The following is a 20,761-nucleotide window of genomic DNA, read 5'->3' on the forward strand; positions in this document are numbered from 1 at the left end:
GCCTTTTTAGACATTAATGCAGCACAGATTCCACATCAATAGTTTATATGCATTATTTATTTACTTCTCTGTACTACTCCATATCCAGAATTTGTGACGTAACACAAAAATCATTTATTTGCTCTCAATTTTGCAATTTGCTCCGAGTTCAGGCAGGCAATTCTTGTGTCAGTCTCACTTGGGTATCCATTCACTGTGGTCGCTTTGGCCTCTGACAGCTCAGCTGAGGCTGGGTGGTCCAGACATTCATATGTCTGGAAACCTGGTGCCCTTGAACAGTCCCGACTTCTCTCCACATAGTCTTTATTTTCATTGGAAAGGCAGATTTTACAGAAGGAAGGAAAGACAAAAAAGAAGAATCTTCATCTGCTGGCTCACTCCCCAAGTGGCTGCAACAGCTGGAGCTGAGCTGATAAAAAGCTGGGAGCCACGAGCTTCCTCCAGGTTTGCCACGCAGGTGCAGGGTCCCAAGGACCTGGCTGCTTTCCCAGGCCACAAGCATGGAGCTAAGTGAGAAGTGGATATGAACCAACCAGGATATGAACCAGCGCCCATATTGGATGTGATGCTGGGAGGTAGAGGATTGGCCAGTTGAGCCATTGTGCCAGCCCCTCCATGTAGTCTTCACCCTGGGCTTATTTACATTGTGACAGTCACAGGATTCGGAGAAGGTGTAATGAATTTGGAAGGCCTCGCTAAGGTGTCATGTAATATCTACTCATTTTATTTGTCTAAGTATATCTAAATACCTGCTCTTCTAAGGCCTGGGTAATAGACCCCAGCTCAGGAAGTGAGGAACCAGGGGGAATCAGACTATTTCTAGTCTACCACATTCCTTTTAATGACTTACAATTTTAATATTCTACCCAGACTTTAATATTTTTTCCTTGAAGTACAGAAAATTAGCTGTTTCCTTGGGGACTAATATAGTATGTATGTCTCAGAGCCCTTTATTTCCAGGGTAATGCTGCTAAAAGAAAAGGAAATTTTCCTTCGTAGCAGCATGGCAGCTGTGTCTATGAACTGTCGTGTTGTTTTGATTATTCCTTTGATTAAATGTGTGCATGAACCCACGCTATTTCCTTTGTACTTTCTCTGCTCTGTAAACAGCCTCTCCTTTTCTACCTATGGGCTTTTTAGTCTAGAATTTTGGAGTCTTGAATGTCAAAACTGTTGACCATAAGACTCATTTTTACTTAAACTACCTTCTCTCCCTACTTGCCACATATATTTGGAACTCTGTAATCTGTCCCCACGAGACGGGTACTGACCTGGTGTGTTCCTGTGTTTTTCTAGTCTCACTAGCCACAAAGGGGAACTGAATGTGAACATGCATGCAAACCTCATCAGTTCCCTTTGCAGCCAGCTGCAAATAATAGAGAAGAAGCACTGTTGTTCTTGAGTGTGAATCAAATTTCCACAGATCTGAAGCATTTTTTGCTTCTGGCAGATTGGAGGACACAAAAGAAGAGAGCACTAAATTGCGAGAAAGGCAATGCTAACAAAGTTGAAAAGCAAAGACAAAACTGAATTGGCGAAGAGAAAGAGGTCCTCCTGAGTACCTGAAAAGAAAACAGTTGAAGGAGGTATGGAAGGTGCTAGAAAGGCTCAGTAAGTAATAGGACACAGGAAGAAGCAGGCAATGTAGAAAAGAACTGTCTAGAAGGGCCTCAGCCAGCAGTGTTAGTGGAAGGCAGCAGTGTTAATGGAAGGCGTTTAAGATTCTTTCGTTCTGAAACGTGTTGTTTGGGCAAACTTTGAAACTAACACATTTTAGTGGTTGCCATTTCCCACCTAAGTGCTGGCTATTGTGGCAGGTTCATAGTGAAGGTGGCTTGACCGTGTCTCATAATGCCTAGTGGTTATCAGCTTGACCACCCTGACTATGCAGGAGAAAGTCAAGGATCAGATATGTGATTCATCTAACATTCCTGTCAGACGCCCTCATGCTCTTTTACTTGCTCGAGTTTTCAGAGTGTGGGTCTGACTAGCATAAAACAGAATTGATCCGCTGCCTCCCTTGTTGTAAGACCCAGCTGTTAATAATGAAAATGAAGTTTAAATTGCCCTTCTGGAGTTGTTGCCTCTACCTCATTTGATCCAAATCAGCTTCTCCTGTAGTTCAGATGTTTACCCTCAGCCTCTGGCCGTTGCACTGTATGCATTTTCCTGACCTTTCTTTTGGCATTTGGGTGTCTGGATAACATTTAGTGAATGCTTTGTGCTTGTCAGGTGCATTTATTAAGTCATTTAGTCGTCCACAGACTCCATGAGTTGGGTGGTGTTATTTCTGTTTTCTCAATAAAAGAACCAGATCTTTTCCATAATTACACAGTTAAGTTATGGAGCCAGGAATTAGTCTCAGGCAGTCTGATTCACTCTTTTAACCTGTTTGACTGCCTCTCTGATCACTGTTTAGTAGTGTTGAATGTTACTGAGCTAAAAAACAAACAACAACAACAAAAAAGCACCTTTTTGGTTCAGCCTTACCATAGTTCTCGCCATGGCCTTACCAATGGGATCATAGTATTGAGCCTGGGTTATATTAAAGGTACCCTAACCCCATTTCACAATACCATATTCATTGGCTAAGATTCATCCTTTAGACTCTGCTCGATAGACAATGCCAACATTTTGGGGGGACTCTTTTCAATTTTCCCTCATCTCCCTAGCTAATGACCAGGTCTTTAGTTCATGTTAAAACATTTAATCAGATCATCTCCAATCAAAGAGACTGTTTATCTCTTTAAAATTCTTATACATGTCTATACTCAAGTATTATCATTTTACAGGTTAACTCAGAAAACATTTCTATTTTCATACTTTTCAAAGAACAATTTGGAGTGCTGTACCATCCGAAAGCAAAATGTCAAATTGTGTAGCTATAATTTTGTTTGCAAATTTTTTAGGCTGATCCTTGAGGGATGTGTCTGGAAGGATCCATGTTTTTAGATTTATTGATTAGATTTTTTGTTTGTTTTTGTTTTTTACTTTGCTTGAGGTGCCCAGGGAAAGAAGCAATAGCAAAGTAAAAGACAGCAACATACTAGTAGAGATGACCTGTATTTGCAACCCATAACAATTGATTCCTACCCAGGATGTGTAAAGAACTGCTTAAAACATTTGAAAAAAGAAGTAGGAAAGGTGGGGCGGGGGAGAAAGCAGTCTGTTGTCACAGAGGTATGGGTATGAGACACTATTCACTCAAGAAGGAACTTAAAGAAGTAAATGATACGATGCTCCATTTCACTGGTAACCAGGGGAGTACAAATCAAAATCACAGTGAGATGCCATTTCACAGCTGCCAGATTGGCAAAAATTAGCAAAGCCAAGTGTTACTGAGGATGTGGGTAAGCAGGAAGTCATTTTTGGCTTGTGGTGGGATAGATGTATAAACTAGTAAAATCACCTTGGAAAGTCCTCTCTCAACATTGAGATAGACTGAAGATGTTCATATCCTCACAGCCATGCATTTTGGCTTCTAGATACAAACCATAGAGAAACTCCACACATGGGCATAAAATGTACAGAAGTCTTCAATTAAGCAGGTCCATAATAGTGGAAAAACTAGAAACCACCTAAGTGGTTTCCCCATTGCTAGGGGAAAAGGCAAAATGAACTCTTGTGTATTCATTCAGTAAAGCGCTGCGTCAGTGAATATGAGTAACATGCATATCACACAGTTACACATAATTTAAATGGAAAATACAAGCGACTGTATTACACGGCAGTTGTGTAAATTTCTAAAACAAAAAGGGTACATATTGTTGTGCATACATACATTATAAAAGTGTGAGACTGCACACCAGGGTAATAAAGGCTGACCTCAGGAAAGGAACTTCCAGGAGGGAGGATATGAGATGAGCCTTAATAGATCCAACTTTTTGGTTTGTTCTGAGTCGTTGTCCACATTTCAGATAGAGCTTTCTCATGGTGGTCATTAGAAAACCAGCCCTCAGGACTTTTTGGTCATTTTTTTAACACCATACCATTTTCATGAATGATAACAGAATCTTTTGCTCCAAAATTCTAATAAAGGCAAGTTATGTTTTTTAAAACAAAAGGCATCCCAGTGATCACTATTGTGCTTGGGTAGAATGAAACTGACATGAAAGCCATTGCCTTAGCAGAGACAGCATTTGTAGAATGGAAGTCCATCAATTTCCATTCAAATGCAGTTCCAGCTTGTATCACAATACAATGAAGACGAAGTTGTTAATGCCTGCAAAACTCTTTGCCTAAGGAAGGACACACAAATTTTACCTTATTTCTGTCCCCTTGTGTGGGAAGTTGAAGGAGGGAAATGAGAGGTAAAAGTTCAATTATTGGACGAGCCTCTTACCTTCTTTCTAATCCTATACTCATCGTTATCATTCCTTAACCAACTAACCAAATCTTCATCAGAAAACTAATCAGAAGACTACAGCAGTCACTTAACTGAGCCATGCTCTGCCAAAAGAGCGCCCCTTCATCCAATCAGTGCATGCTGTAGTTCCCTTCTCATCTGTGTGGACATAATCCAGGTTATATTCCAAGTTTTCAATACGTCCTTCCAATTAAAAAAAAAAACTACCACAGGCATGTTGATAAGTTTATGGTGTTCATCACTGCTTTTCCAGTAAATGTCATATCTGCTGTGTTTTTCTTGCTTTGTACGTTGCTTAAGGCCAAGAACATCAATGTTTAAGGCCGATTTAGGAATTTTTGCTTGTAGTTACTCATGTTTTTTTTTAATAGAAAGTTCTTTATATCCTTAAATGAGACAGTCACTTATGTATTTTTTAAACTTTTAATTGTCTCATTATTTACATTTAAGTCTTTAATCAATTTATTTATAAATGTTTTAGTGGTTACAAGGTAAGGATGGAAATTGGCTTTGTTTGAAATAGGTACAGCACTGTTTATTAATCCCTTCCTTCCTTCCCAGGTGTTTTTGTGATGGAACCTTTATTAGCAGACATTCTTTTTCCTGAGGGAGGAGAATGTATTGAAGTTACCTGAGAAACTTTTCTTTTTTTTTTTTAAATCATAAATGTTTTATTTTGTTCAATTTTGAGTCTCTTGAGATACTGGAATAATAAAATTTTCATTTTATGAATATAGCAAGTTAGATTAACAGACTTCTTAGTGTTCAACTGCTCTCATATTCCAGGGATAAACTCAACTTATTTGCACATACATAATTTTTACTCAAATTGCGGCATCTTTTTCAATAGAATTCTCTAAATTCTGTATCTAAGTATTTCTTTTTTTTTATTCATTTATTCATTAATTACAGTGTATTACATGACACAATTTCATAGGTACTGGGATTCTCCCCCCTTCACCCCAAACCCCTCCCCCATGGTGAGTCCCCCCACCTTGATGCATAACGACAGCCCAAGTTCCACCGAGACTCCCTAATTAAAAGCTCACACCATACAGAGTCCAGCATCCCACTTGTCCAGTCAAGTTCAACGGCCTCTTAGGGAGGCCCTCTCAGGTTTGAGGGCAGAGCCAGCAGAGCGTCACCTCGATCAATTAGATCAGCAACAATCCAGGTACGATGAGACTGGTGCAGAGTCCACTGATTGACATAGTCCATCTTAGAGTTTCCCCTTGTCCAGATTTTCGCTGCAAACATATAGCTGAGGTGGTTGATTGATCTACTCCATCTTCTATCTTTTCTTGGTTAATGTTTTGATTCCTCCATTTTGTTCAGGGGAATCCCCAAAGAAACTTTGAAGTGTTCCCAGTCCAGGCCACAGTCCATCACTCCAATCAGCTGGTGGTTGTAATCCCTGGGTTGGTTCTATTCTGAGCCCCGACCTCCATTGGAACCAATGAGTATTGCAGCTCTTCCCGGCTCTGCCCATCACACACTCATCCCTCACCTAAATCAGTGGGAGGTGTGCTGGTTGGGAGCTGCATTCCCTATTGGCACAGGCCACTTCACCTTGGCATTTGGTGTTTTGTACTGTTGTTATCGCAACCAAACCTGGCCAGGCCCCCTCACAGTTCCAGCACTCGGATTTGCCAGTGGATGACGTGAACCGACTCAGCCTGGTCTGCCCCAACCTGAGCCAAATGTATGCCAGTGGGTCACTTTCCAAAGCCTCTTCTGGGTTGTTTACCTCCATACTTCCTGCGTTTATTTCTAGGGTCAGTGTCCTGTCAGAGGAACTGTTCAGATTCCTCCATCATACCCCTTCCTGGTGTCAGGTTTCACGCATACCAGCAGGTCCTTTGGCCAGCACCGCTCTTCAACCCATTCTGGTTCCTGCTGTTGAGAGTTTCAGCCCAGCCACGGCTTGTCCATACCCATATATAGCTCATATATGGCTCAGTTGGGGTTGAAACCTAGCCGAGTCCGTCCCACATCTACCCTGGTCCTCCAGAGCACCAAACTGTGTTGCGGTCTAACCCAGCATGGTGCGTCAAGTCCGAATACATGTTTGTGCCAAGGGAGTACAACTGTGACCCGACCAGAACTCAGCCCCCTTCCAGTTCCTGCGCCCCTTACTGGTAACCTCCACCCAGCCAAGGCCTCCCCCAAGCTCCCCAACCAGGCCTGTTCCCAGCCAGTGTTAAGTATGCCAGAGGTTGCTCTGGGTCAGCCCAGCGCGCCCCATAGACTGTCATGCCTCCTGCATAGACTCCTCCGGCCCTTCTAAACCATCCAGTGGGGTCAGAGTTTGCACAGGGATTGGTCCACCCATACCTGACACATTCTAGCCCCGAGTATGGTTCTCAAATGCCAGACAATGTCATAGTCTTGCCTTCTGTAACCACTCTGCTGATCCCTCCTCCTATCAGGTAATGGGGTATCCTGCTGGACAAGCCCAGAATTTTGCTTTTGAAGGGACTGGTGTTGGTAATCTGCACTATAAAGTGACTACAGGTTCTTCAGAGGAAGATTTACTGCCATTGAGACTCTTAAGGACTAATACACGTTCTCAGAGAACTGTGGGTTCAGCATGGAGTGACTCCTGTAGCATATCAAAGGAATCAAATTCCAGAATTTCCTGGCCGGGCAGCCAGGAGGCGCAGCCTGGTGCCAAATGGCGCACTGGCCACCCGCGAGCACCTGAGAAACTTTTCAAAACTACACTTAATTCCACCTTTGCAGGATTCTAGCACACTGTGGCCAACAGTGCTAGCTTTCCTTCCAACTTCTTCATGCTTCTACCCTTTTGAGAACCATTAATATGTAATATACTCTTCTCAAACATATATAATCTAGGCTTGCTTAGAGATGTATAATTCTATTCCATCAATAAGTTTGTCCTTTTGCCTGTACCCCATATTTTGTTTATTGAAGGATAAGAATATATTTTAATATCTACTAGTATAACTACTAGTATAACTTCCCAATATATAAGTTGAATATCCCTTAAACAAAATACCTAGAACCAAAAGTGTTTCATGTTTCCGAGTTTTTCAAATTCAGGAATATTTCTACCACTTGAGCATCCCTAATCAATAAATCAAAAATCTGAAATACTCCAAAATCTAAAACTTTTTGAGTACTCATACCCATATTTCAGAAGCCTAAAAATGGATTCACTAATTAACATGTGTCTTGAGAAAATCCTATTTCATGTGCTTCTCTCTTGTGCATGACTATTTAAGCTTAGTCATGATTATATTAGTGCTACTTTTATATCAGCATGACTACTCTAGGCTAACAGTTTTTAAAGCTGGAGATAGGCAGACATTTACTGTAGCAGTTAAAACAACAGTTAACATTCCTGCGTCTCACATCAGAGTATCTGCATTTGATACTGGGCTCTGCCTCCTGACTCAAGCTTCCTGCTAATGCAGACCTTGGGATATAGTGGTGATGGTCCAAGTAATGGGGACCCTGCTGCCCCTGTGTGAAACCAGCCCTTCAGCTCTGGCAGGGCACCAGCAGATGGGAATCATCAATCTCAATCTCAGTCTCTCTCTCTCGCACACGCGCGTTTGTGTTTCTCTATCTCTTTTCCCCATATCTGCCATTTCTGTCCCCTTCTGTTTCTCAAATGGATGCTTTTTAAAAACTTCAGATGTTTAAAACCAAAACCTTATGTACCAGAAAAGAATTATCTTTTTCTACTGATGTGATCTTAGAAATTCAAGCAGCATCAAACCTGGCTGCACACAGAATACTTTGCCAAAACTAACAATGGCCAATGTTGATGTCTCACTCTGCTGCCACTTCATTTTGCCCTTGTTTGGTTTTGCATATTTGAGGTGTTATTTAGAAACTTGTTTTAAAGGTATTTTGCAAGGCGAAAATATGTATTTACTTGTGTATTTCCTTTTTCTGTATGTTTCGAGAACTAAACCTTAGGTTGGGGAAGGTTAGGAAACAGTATTTCCTGCTTGCATACACTAATGCTCAATAAAAAATAAAAGGTTTTCTTGACAAATACACTTAAATGTGATGAAATTTAGCATGTTTTTTAGCTATCTCAAAACATTTTCAAGACTCCCATTACTCTGAGGCATGTTATCAATGAACTATCCATTATGAAAATGACAGATGTTCTTCGAAATACATTTTATTACAAGTGATGTTATACCAAAAATTAATTTGAGGTACTTATTCTTTAAGAATTGTGGAAAGCATCTCTTTTAATTAAAAATGAGAATTTCTCAAACTTGGAATATGTGTATTTTAATGTTCCTTGAAACTAATAGTTAATAACAATTCAAACGGTATGCTTACAATAAAGACATGTGGGATTATTAAATGTTTAATTCTATAAAATATTTTTAATTTTGAAGATGAAAGAAAAGAAAGTTTTTTACAATTTAAAACCATATATATGTCCATATCCTGTAATAGTGGAATGAATGACTACCATTGTAATAACTTATGGACAAATAAGAGATGATATGGGGAAGGATGATTTCCTATGTATGTGAATCTGTATCAAAGAAAAAAAAATACACAACTGTATTTTAAAAAACATAGAGTGGGCATTTGGCACAGTCATTAAGATGCCACTTGGGAATCCCAAATCTCATATCAGAGTGCCTCGGTTAGCATCCCAGCTCTGCTTCTATTTCCAACTTCCTACTAACGTACATCTGGAATGCAGAGTGGATAGCAGGAGTACTCAGGTCCCTGGCAGCCACGAGGGAGACATTAACTGAAGTTTCAGGCCTCATGCAACCCTTTTGAGCAGTGAACCAGCTGATGGAAAACCTGTTTCTGTGACTCTGTCTTTATACCTTTCAAATAAAACAAATAAATATATAATTTTGCATCATATAAGCAGGGATATTGAATTGCATTTAGAGAAATAGGGAATTTCAATTAAAAAAAAGATCCTTTTTTCTCTTAGAGCTTATTGTCCAAATGTTAAATGATATTAGCTAACATTTTCATGGCAAAATAACTTGTATTATTGCCTTCTTCTAATTTTTCTACAAATTTTAATTCTTACACTCTCTTTTTAAAATAGATATATTTCAAAAAGTATACAGAGAATGAAATTAAAAGATATTCTGTTTGTGCAAAAAAATGTTTGAAATCCATGCAGAATTTTTTCATAATATGAATTTTTCCATAAACCTTTTGAAAACCCTCACTTTTGTTTTGACCAGTTCTTTATTCAAACAATTGTGTGTACTTGTTGGGATATAATTAAAAGAGCAGTAACTGTAAACCAAATCTCATTCAAATAAATGTAGCCCTAACAAAAATCTTAATGGTTTTTAACACTGATTCCCCAACGAATGGCCTCCTTTCCATTTAAAAGCAGTTTGACTAGAAAAACTATATTCTGAAAACTTATGGATGGCTCATTAGTTTGTCATTACAGGCTTTTACATAGTTAGTCAATGGCATTCTGGTTGTATGTGTGACCAAAGAAGTGGACAGATGCTTGTGAAACTGGAGAATGCCTGCTTAATGAGAATACCACCTCCCCTTCCATTTGCAGTTTGATGGTGTTTTACACAGTCATGTCCAGGTTTATTAGAGAAACTAGGTATGCCCCATTGCTTTTTTTTTTAAATGAGCACCCATTTCTTCATTTCCTGTTTCCTTCATCCATTTATCTTTTAATTTATTCAGCTAATTATTCAACAAATGTGTATCACTTTCCTATGTACCAGACAATGCACTAAGAAAGCTTCAAGAAGACTGTTGTAAACCAAACAAAAGATACATTTCTCTTAGAGTTTACCATCTAGTTTTATTTTTGATCATACATAAACACATCAGTTTGCTGCTTTTAATTCTGATCTATAGGTTTTCTTTATTGTGAAATCTTGTGGACACTTAGAAACTTACCAAAGGTGGTATTAAAAGCAAAAACTTATATACCTACCACTCAGATTGAGACATTTAATAGACATTTTGCTGTGTTTGCTTCAAATCTCCTCAGCTGTAAAAATACTAATTCTATGTTGGTGTGTGTTGTGTGATAATACATATTTTATTTATATTGCATATGAAATCTGTAAAGAATATGAGATTTTTGTCTATATTTTGTATTTTATGTGATTTCATGTGATACCACTTTTGCAATTTGTGTGTGTGTGTATGTGTTTTTTTCTCTCAACATTCTTTTTGAGATTTTTCCCTTGTTAGTATATATGGATGTGGTTCATTTCATTGAAATGTGCAGTATGCTAACTCTGCTTTGTGAATAAATTAGTTTACTTCTCTGTTTTCAGTGATACATACTTAGTTGTTCAGGAATAGAAGCAGTAATTCACTGATCATTATTACATATACTTTCTTATGCACATATTTGACTAATTCTGTAATATTATATACCTTGTAGTGGACTTGCTGGGCCATAGAATATATACATCTTCAATTTTATTCTACAAAAGCCTGGCTGAGGTGGCTGAATTGCTTAAACTTTTTAATTTAAGTAAGGTACAATTGCCACTAGACTAATGGATTTTTAGCTTATCTGTTTTAGTTTTATTGTATATTATTTAAATTCCATTTCCTTCTAAGCAATGCTAGAGAATGGCTGATACCACATTTTACTAGAATTGTGTTACCATTTCATCTGTTAGAGATTTAGGCATAAGTGAATGCAACAGCAAATTATACAAGCTTTTAAAAAGGCAAATGAATGTATGATTTTCTGACAGTTTAAGTCAGTCCCAAATCTCTTCACTTACTTTTAAACACACTGCAAATTAATATTTAAGTGCTTGATTTTAATAACTATTTCAGAGATTTGAGAGACTGTCACTATAACAATTTAATTTAACTTAACTTTAATGAATTTAATTTAACTTTACAGCCTATATTAGAATGTTAGCTTAACAGTGTGTTCTGGAAAAGATTTTAAGTAGTTTTAAAATTGAATGATGAATTTAAGCTTTTTTTTTTTTTTTTGCCATGAACTGTTTTACAGGTAAGCAAACAAAATACCACAAAATGTGAGCAGTGGTTGGAGAGCTTAGTTTTGTAAATGCTAGAGTTTTGTTTCATAATTTTTTCAGTTCTTCGAGGAATTAAGCGGTGATCTCATTCATTTCAGTACGGTTACTTCAAGTGCTTTTAGAACTGTACTGTATTTTAGCTGCCACAGACGTATCATGCAGGGAGTATCCTGGCTTGAATTCCGAAGTACTTTCACTTCGGCTGGCTTCACCTTGAAATCGTCTAAAAAGCAGTTGGCACATGATTTTACGGATATTACTGGACATGAGGAAGTACATGACTGGATCTAAGCAGCTGTTGAAAGATGACAGGACCAGCATGATCTCATTGCTTTTGTGAACGATTTCCTTCCAGTAGCAAGACGACACGTTTAGCTGGGAAAAAATATAGATGAATCTAAAGGCATGGTAGGGAACAAAACATATAGTAAAAATGATAAGTACAATAAATGAATTCCGGGCTGTGGTGGCATATTTTGCAGAATTAGGAAATTTTGACCTTCGTTTAGAAATCCTCAGTAGATTCTTGCCGATCTTAATGTATGAAAGAATTATTAGTAGGAAAATTAGCCAGAACATTATCACAAGAATTAAGTTAAAAATCGCCTCTCCTTTTGCATTATGCTTCTGTCTGTAATGGAAGCACATTGCGGAATTATGCCCTCCTTTCTTAAGTGTTAAAATAATCATAGTTAAAAATGCAGCAAGAGCTATTATCCACACTATACAGCAAACATATATACTTTGTTTGGTTGTTATTGCCTTCCGTTGTTGTATAGACCTATTAATTTTTATGTAACGATCCAAACTAATGAATCCAAGCAAAATAATGCTTATGTACATGTTCATATAAAATAGCATTCCCACAACCTTACAGAGAACCACACCTAGTGTCCACTTGTTTTGATTAATGTGATACATTATTCGGAAAGGGAGACAGAAAATGAGTAGCAGGTCTGCAATGGCAACATTAAGTAGGTAAATTTGAATGGAATTTCTTTTGCGGTGGATACCCAGAAAGACATACAGGGCAATTATGTTCCCAATTAATCCCACAATGAAAATAACAGAGTAGAATGTTGTTAACACAGTAGATAGTAAGTTTTCATCCATGGGACAGGTGGTAGCATTTGAGGCTCCTGAGAAGTTTTGTGGTGATTGGTTGCTGTGATTGGTTAGAAAGTGCATCTTCTGTGAGGAACAAGACCAGGTGTTGACCAAAGTAGTTGCCATTGTTATAGTGTGACTTCAGTGTCTTCTAGCAATCAGACAGTAAGGTCATGAGATAGCATATTTCTTGTTCTTAGGTCTCTTCAGACTTTTCCTGCAACAAAACAGCAAATGTTGAGTCCTTGGCTATTTTAATGATAGTCACTTTGATTCAAAGAATAAAACAGTAACTGCTTTGTTTTCTGGCTTTGTGTACTGCTGTGAACCATTTGGATATTTACAACTGTATGTATAGTGGCATGAATGTGTCGCCAAGACAGGCTGCACATATAGGAGGATCTCATGATATGTCATGCTGTGTCTAGCCTTCTCTGTTACTGCGACATATATTCCAGACTTATTTCAGTTATCACATTGAAAGCAATAACTAAACCAAGAGATCATCTTTTCTCAAGTAGATTGTTTAGGGCAATAAAGATGGAGTTGAAAAGAAATGACAGCTCATGTTTTTTCATAGATGAGCATTAATTTCTGGCTCTCCCCAGCTAAAGGACCATCTTCTGCCTGAACCTTCTCTCATATTAGTATTCATTCATTCATTTCAACACATCGCATGTAACAGATAAACTAGTGATCTCTCCTTCCATGTGGGACTTTTTAGATTTCTTGCTTTTCAGCCTAAAAGGATATAGAAAGCATTTGTCAACATGAATGTGCAGTTAACAATAGACTAGGAGAGCCAGCACCTGTTTCCTTTCACAGACTCTTAACACTCCTGCACAGAATAAATTTGCCAAACAAAAACAAATCAGTTGGATGCAGCCAATTAGCTACCACTGAACTAGAAGCATAGAGTGACAGGGTAGATGGGAAACAGGATGTGTGTTCCAGGATTTTAAGAATAACTCACTGAAGCGTAAATATGTATCCTGAGGATATTGAAGACAATTGCTAGAATCTGCTAAGAGATGGAGTGTGAATTCTGTTTTGTGGCAGCAAAGAATGTTCTCATGACCCCTTACTGGTAGCCATTTCCTGGGCATTTAACTTCTGTGAAGACTTGAGTCTGCAAAAGAGGGTTCAGAAGGTGTCCACTTCCTTAGAGCAACTGCTCTATTTCTATACAGCAGCCTCTTAGCAGGCATAACATGAAGATGGTCAGATCAAGGTTTTCTAAGTCAACCCTAACTCTGTGACCAATGGCAGGCAAGTAACTTATTCTTTTCTAAGTCTGTTTTCTCCTTTGTAAAAATGAAAAAATGCGTATGAAAAGTGTAATCTTGGTACGTAACAGGTACTCACAGGAATTAGCTTTTAAAAATGCTGTTGGCTCAGTCTCTTTGCTGCAAATATTTCCCCCTTGGCCAAATATTAGTTTGAAGGCAAAATGAATAGGACAGAGACCTTACTCTCAGCCCACATTTTTAGAGGCATGCGCATTCAGCATAAAGGTAACTTGGATCTGAAGTACAGTCATTTCCTGATTTGGCATATACAATGAAAATTCTTTTGAAGAATATAGCCTTTCTTCAAACTCCACCTTCAGTTTGTTCAGTAAGAAATCATTTTTGCTAGGCAGTAACAGTCAAGTTTGAAGTTTTGTGAAGGGACACTGGAAAGAGAGTTGGGTCCAAGGAAGTGGAACTGGCTAATGAAGAGGAAGTTACACTAGCCTTGGTAAGAGCTTATCTGCAGAGTTCTCAGAAGTGGAGAAGAGAGGGAAAAGAAATGGCTCTAGTCTATTCAGGGTCTGAACTGCAGGAAGACACATTTCACACAGTTTGTAGAAACTAACAGGCATGTTTCCTGTGGTCTGAGATTGTAAAAGCAAAGGGCAGTGTAGGAAGGAGGCAGGCTGCCAGACCTGATATAACACGATCTGCATGACCAGGAAAAGGAAAGGGGTTTTCTGTATATAGATCTGTGATGTGTGGCTACATAAGGAGGGCTCAGAGACTCAAGTAGCTACAGGTCATAGCTACTGGTGAAAGGAACTTGACACACAAGAAGTGGTATCATTTTGAAAAGAGCCCAGGGAGCTGAAATGAAACTTAGTTAAAAGAAATTGAAGGAGTTTCCCCCACCCTCCTTTCCCATGTTAGATTTTAAACCCCATTAGGGATAAGAACTAAGTCAATTAGCACAATAAATATTGCTGAATTAAAAAGGGCATTTAGTAGAAACATACATGTAAACTCTCCATGAGAATAATAGAAATCAGTGATATACAATCCAAAAGCTTGGGGTGGGCAGGGCAGTGCACAAAGTTAAGCCACTGCCCGGGATACCTGCGGCCACACAGGAGTGCCTGGCTCAATTCTAACCTACTGCACTGTGTCTGTTCTGATCTAGTGCCCTGCTAAAATGCTCAGGGGACAATTGACAAAGGCTTGGCTCCCTGCCACCCATGTGGGAGACCTGTTACAGGCATTGTTCTCTCCCTCTGTCACTCTGCCAAGTCAATAAATTTTAGGTGTGTTAATAGATTAACAGAAGCAGTTGATATATCAGCAATATGATGCAGCTATGACAAAATTAACCCCATCTTTATTTTTTCAATAAATTATCTATCTTAAGTTTAGTTACTGATTTCTGTAGTTTGCATTTCCGAACTCCTGAATGTGTCATGTCACTAGGTAAAGGTTGTCACTGCTAAATCATTATGTCCCCAAAATGATAGGTTCATACCTGATATGTGGTGATTCATGTTTAGCACACTTAGTAAAGGTCATCATCCGAATAGAGAAGAGGAACTCAGATCATGCTGTAAAAGCAAGGTGGGCCGGCACTACAGCATAGTAGATTAAGCTGCTGCCTGCAGTGCTAGCATCCTACATGGGTACCTGTTTTAGTCCTGTATGCTCTACTTCCATCCAGCTCCCTGCTTGTGGCCTGAGAAAGCAGCAGAGGATGGCCCAAGTCCTTGGGACCTTCTACCCACATGGGAGACCTAGAAGAGTGTCTAGGCACCTGGCTTTAGACAGGCTCAGCTCTGGCCTTTATGGCATTTGGGGAATAAACCAGAAGATGGAAAATCTCTCTTTCTCTGTCTTTCTCCCTCTCTATGTTTAAGTCTGCCTTTCAAATAAAAATAAAATTTTTTAACTTCCAATAAGAAAATGCAGAGTAAGGACCAGTGATATAAATTGAAGGGGCAGATACTGTCTCCCTTGAAAAAGATGGCATTTGTGTAAAGAAACTGTGTTGGGAGGCAGTAAGGATCTAGACTGCCACCAGTTAAGCAATTTGTAGGAGGGATTCTTAGAGGTTCTCATTCCTGGCTGCATATTAGAACCCCCGTGTTGCTTTTTAAAGATAGCACTTTCTGACTCCTTCCCCAGACACTCCGGTTTAATTGGAATGGAATCGGCTTCAGCACTCATTACCTTTTAAAGCTTTTCAAGGAGGTCCCAGTGTACAGTCAGAATTGAACTGTAACAGCCAAACCACTAACTAACATTTTGTATACCTGATCTTGTATCAAGCACATTTTTTTGGTATTTTTTCTTTTACATAATTATTGCAGTAGCTGTGAAAGGTAGGTCTATGAAAGAGGTAATGAAAGAACAATAGGTTATGATCTTTACCCACAGCCACATAACTCTTAAATGGTAGTGTCCAGGTTGAGGCTCAGCTCTGACTTTCAGAACCAGTTATTCTCATTCCTTCCTAATGTGTACAATTTGCATTTTCTTCATCTAGTGTGTTCCATCATCAGTATTTTGGCACAGTTCTTTTTAAAGTGTCTACATTATCCTTTGGGAGACTACCACTTGGCTTACTTCTTTGGAAACGATGGTGATCTTTTTATTTGCCATGTCCATTATAGTAAGTAAACAAATCTGGAGTTTATGGAATCACAGACCACTCATCAAAAGGTTCAACATATTTCCCAGTGTCTTCTCAAACTTACTTTTAAACACATATTCTGAAACCATTTGCCTGCCCTCAAACTTCAGGTAAAATAAGTGTTTAATAGTGAAAAAGGTTGCCAGAAAACCTTTCTCACTTTGCTTTAGTTTTAAGCTTAGAGAGAGTAAAACAAAAGCAGCACACGTGCTTTAATAGTAGTATTGGCTATCATTTAGGGCCATGAATTAGATAGCTAGTATTTGGTTATTTATTAACACATTATCAGATTAGCTTGTATCTTAAATTTAATGACTGATTTTTGTCTCCTTTAAAGTAGACTGGCACATCGTATTGTTTTTCACTCACTATTCTTAACACTACATATCGATATTTTAACACTTGCTTGATGTATTAGGAATTAGCCAGCAAATTCCATATTTTCCTTGCTGTGAACAGGGCTGCAATAATAATGTGGAGGAGCAAGTAGCTAGTTTAATACAATAATTTCATTTCTTTTAGATACTTACCTAATAGTGAGATTGCTTTATCTGTATCAACAGATGATGGATTTAAATTGTAATATGTGAAAAAAGTGATATGTGTGTGCATAGTGAAAAAAATATTCAGGCATAAAAATAATAAAATCTTATCGTTTTTCAGCAAATTTGATGTAACTAGAGGTCATTATGTTGGTGAAATAATAATTCAGACACAGGAAACAAATACTCCATATTCTCCTTCATTGTACAAGATAAAGAAATCTCCAAAGAAATCTCCACCTGTATATAGAAGAGCAATTACTAGAGACAAAGACAGAAAATGGAGGGTTAGAGGGAATTTGGAAAGCAGGGGCCACATCAGAGTTAGAATTTTGTGTGTTGCGTAGCACTACAGTTCACAATACTCGTTTCTGTATTTCCTGAGCAAATGGAAGCGCTTCAAGGCTCCAGTCAGAGTGATAACAAAGTAGAGGAAATGTTAGTTACCCTGGTTGGGGCAGTACAGATTGCATACATGTGTTGAACTGTCACACAATATGTACAATTATTGATAGTAAATAAAAGTTTTCAAAAATTGCCAAAGAAGCCAGGAAACAAACCACAGTGTCAGTGGAGTAGACTAATTTCTCTGTGGACAGTACTTGTGGCCTGTGTGCTATATTAAAGTGGTTGCAGTATTTTGAAAGTGTTTTTTAACATTGTTACTTGCCAAATTATTTTCATAAGTTGGTGACCTCATTTTAACATGTTACAACCACCCCCACCACCATCCTACCCACCAGTTTCATTGCTCTGCTGCAGGGCCAGACCAGCGGGTTCCATTGTGGCCCTAGATGAACAGAAGATTTTTAAATGCCATGTGTGTTATTATGTTTACATTAAACATCATGTTCAGTTAAAATACATACCTATGAGGAAACTGCATCAACTTTTCACTGCTTTTTCTTTGACTTGGTAATGACAGAATCTATTCAGACCAAGCTTCAAACATTGCATTAAATGCTGCATGCAGAATGAAAATTGAAAAGCAGCATTAGTTTGGAAATAAGAGTATGATCATTAGTTTTTGCTATAAACTTAACTGTATCTGATTTTTTTAATTAGTTATTTGAATTAACTGACATGTATTTCACTTTCTCTTTTCTCTCATAGTCACTTTATTTACTTCTGGGATACCATACTTAACAATTTCATTAGTCTGGTAATTGCCATTAATTATATGATGACGATAATACTGTGTTTTAAATATTGAGACAGTACAACTTAGTAACTTAGTTAATTTGTAACACATTAGAAAAATACTACATCTGAAAATAATCAGTTTAAGCAGACTTGCAAATCATTATAGCAACATCCACATGCAAGGACATCACATGCAATGATCACATTAACAGTAGGCGCGTAAATAGCTTGAATACCCTGAAGTACTTAAACTAGCTGCAAAGACAGCCCCATTTCAGCTGGAAGCCGAAGGTGTCATTCAGGAGCTTGCCCCATGTTCCGAAAGCAAAAAAATTGCTTGTATTAGAACAGCCTTAGCCCCACAAATAAGGTTTCACTTTGAATACTGAGATAACCGTATGCTAACTAAATAAAGACTCATCATCTATGTAGTTGAAAGCAAGAAGTACTCACAAGGACTCAGGCGATCGTGCAGTACAAGGAACTGAGCCCCAAGCTGGCCTAGACACTCAGCTCACTTGAGTCAGCTGGCTCTTCCATCCGGTCGTGGTGCAATTGGTTGGGGCTCTCTTCTTTATATCCGCAAGTGGTGATAGTGCTGCTTTTTCCCCTTTTTTTTTTTTCAAAATGATAACTCTGAAGATACTGCAAAGCTCCACTGTCATGCAACAGCTTGAAGCTCAGTCAACACTTAAATTTAAGCAATCTTTTGATATCTTGTTGATGAATACCTTTTAAGTTGACAGTTACGGCAAGATCCCCTCACCACCCCCCAAATGAAAAAGTTTTAGAAATTATAAGCTGAAATAAACAGTTTATATCTTTCCTAAGAACTGACACATGATATGCTCAAAGGACTTTTAAAGCACAAGCATTGAATTTCTGTTTCTTTCTGGATTTGTTTTAGAAATTGTTATTCACATAAAATGACATTCCGGTATTACATTATTTTGTCCTTCAATTGTATTTGTTTCATTTTAGTTTGATTTTATTTATTTCTTTGTGACCTTGCTTATTTTCCTAAACAGTCTTATAATTTTTAAAGACTAGGTGAGATTTGTGATGATATTCGCCCCTTTTTGCCGCAATAAGCTTTCCCAACAAAAGTAAAACAATCTCTTTGTATATTTTAATAAAGTAATGAAGGGGTTCTGCCATTTGTTTTCTCCTAGTCCCATATTTAACCATTATCTATTCAGCTGTGTAACTGCTGTTCCTGCAGTTTAATGTCGTTTCTCTTTTTGTATTGTCATTTGAAATGAAGAAGGGTGTTTATTCTCATAATTGATATCCTGCAGTTTTGTTTATGCTAAGCAGTATTTAACTCATTGGGCTTTATCTAACACCCTAAGTATTTGGAAAGGTTTCCAGTGGTTTTATTTTGTTAGACGTGTGATACCTGGGACAAGATTTTGGAAAGTACCACAATAGAAATATTCTATAGCTTTTACTTCCCCTCCAGGAAGGAAGGTGATTTACTGTGGTGTTCTGGCAGGTTTTTATTTTCACTTTTTAATATTTTTATTGATATAAGAAAAACAGATTTCATTGGTATAGTTCTGAGAACATAACCATAATTCCCTCCTTCACGCAAGGTTTATTATTATTATTATTATTATTATTATTATCAAGAACACATGATATTAAATTTACCATCTTAACCACTTTCAGGCTCACAGCTCAGTAGTGTTGTGTGTATTCACCTTGTTGTGTGACAGATCTCCAGAAATTTTGCGTTTTGCAAATCCGAAACTCCATATATTCAACACTAATTCTTATCCCCTACACCACTCTTGGCAACCATAGATCTCCTTTTGGTTTCCATGGTTTTTGACTGCTTCACATGTTTCATTGAGAAGATATCATAATAATAGTGCATGTATGTAATGATTTATCTCTCTTTGTGTAATACGCTCCAGGAACGTCCATGTTGTAGCATTGTCATGGTACTTGCTTTTTAAGGCTACATAATATTTCATGTATGTATCACATTTTATTATCCATTCATCAGTCAAGAATGTTTGGGTTGCTTCTGCCTCTTCACTATTGTGAAGCAAACCCCTGGTGCTGCCAGAAATTGTGACGTTTCCTTAGTCCGGTAATTTTCAAAACATGGTTACTAGAGCAGTGGCATTAGCATCAAGCCTGATAGAAATGCATGTTCCTGACCTTATCCCAGACCTATGGATCCAGAAATACTGGGGAAGAGACTCAGCAGTCTGTGTGATTCCCTTGTTAGAGTTTGAGAACCACTGTCTTTGTCAGTTCATTATGCGATTTTTGAAAAGACTTTTTTCACACCTTCACTCTTCTCAGACTGCTACCAACACTCTCCTTTCCCGCTTCCACCTGATGATCGCGTTTTATTTCACTGAGCATATAGGAACACTAGGGAGAGAATTCCTCTTTCTCCATCCTCATTTGCTTACGTCTGTAGGGATCCTAGCGTCTGTCTTCCCTGCTGTCCCTAGAGACACCCCCCCTTCTTTGGCTGTTTCATTCCATTTCCTGTCTTCCCTCCAATCATTGCCCTCTCCGTAGTCCATTCCCATCAGTCCACAAATTACTGTTTTTAAAACATAAAAACAAGGGACCTGCACAGTAGCCCAGCAGCTAAAGTCCTCACCTTGTGTGTGCCAAGATCCCATATGGGCTCCGGTTAACCCCTGCAGCCC

General features: G+C 38.3%; 2 protein-coding genes across 9 annotated transcripts in view; one reads left to right on the plus strand and one right to left on the minus strand.

Moving 5' to 3' along the window:
* The window catches only part of CASK (calcium/calmodulin dependent serine protein kinase), a 316,004-nt gene that overhangs the window by 182,428 nt on the left and 112,815 nt on the right, over positions 1-20,761 (plus strand). The gene's annotated exons all lie outside the window — the stretch shown is intronic.
* Positions 11,224-18,631, minus strand: GPR34 (G protein-coupled receptor 34). Of its 2 annotated transcripts, XM_012927791.3 has the most exons (4): positions 18,540-18,631; positions 17,813-17,906; positions 17,684-17,733; positions 11,224-12,706 (listed from the first exon to the last, which is right to left on the minus strand). In XM_012927791.3, exon 4 carries the CDS (start codon positions 12,613-12,615, stop codon positions 11,491-11,493), a length of 1,125 nt encoding a protein of 374 aa, XP_012783245.2. In that variant the 5' UTR covers positions 12,616-12,706; positions 17,684-17,733; positions 17,813-17,906; positions 18,540-18,631; the 3' UTR covers positions 11,224-11,490. The 2 variants fall into 2 exon arrangements, with proteins under 2 accessions (XP_012783245.2, XP_012783246.2); XM_012927792.3 differs by lacking the exon at positions 17,684-17,733.

The sequence above is a fragment of the Ochotona princeps genome, chromosome X (assembly GCF_030435755.1).
Source record: "Ochotona princeps isolate mOchPri1 chromosome X, mOchPri1.hap1, whole genome shotgun sequence".
NCBI classification, from domain to species: domain Eukaryota; kingdom Metazoa; phylum Chordata; class Mammalia; order Lagomorpha; family Ochotonidae; genus Ochotona; species Ochotona princeps.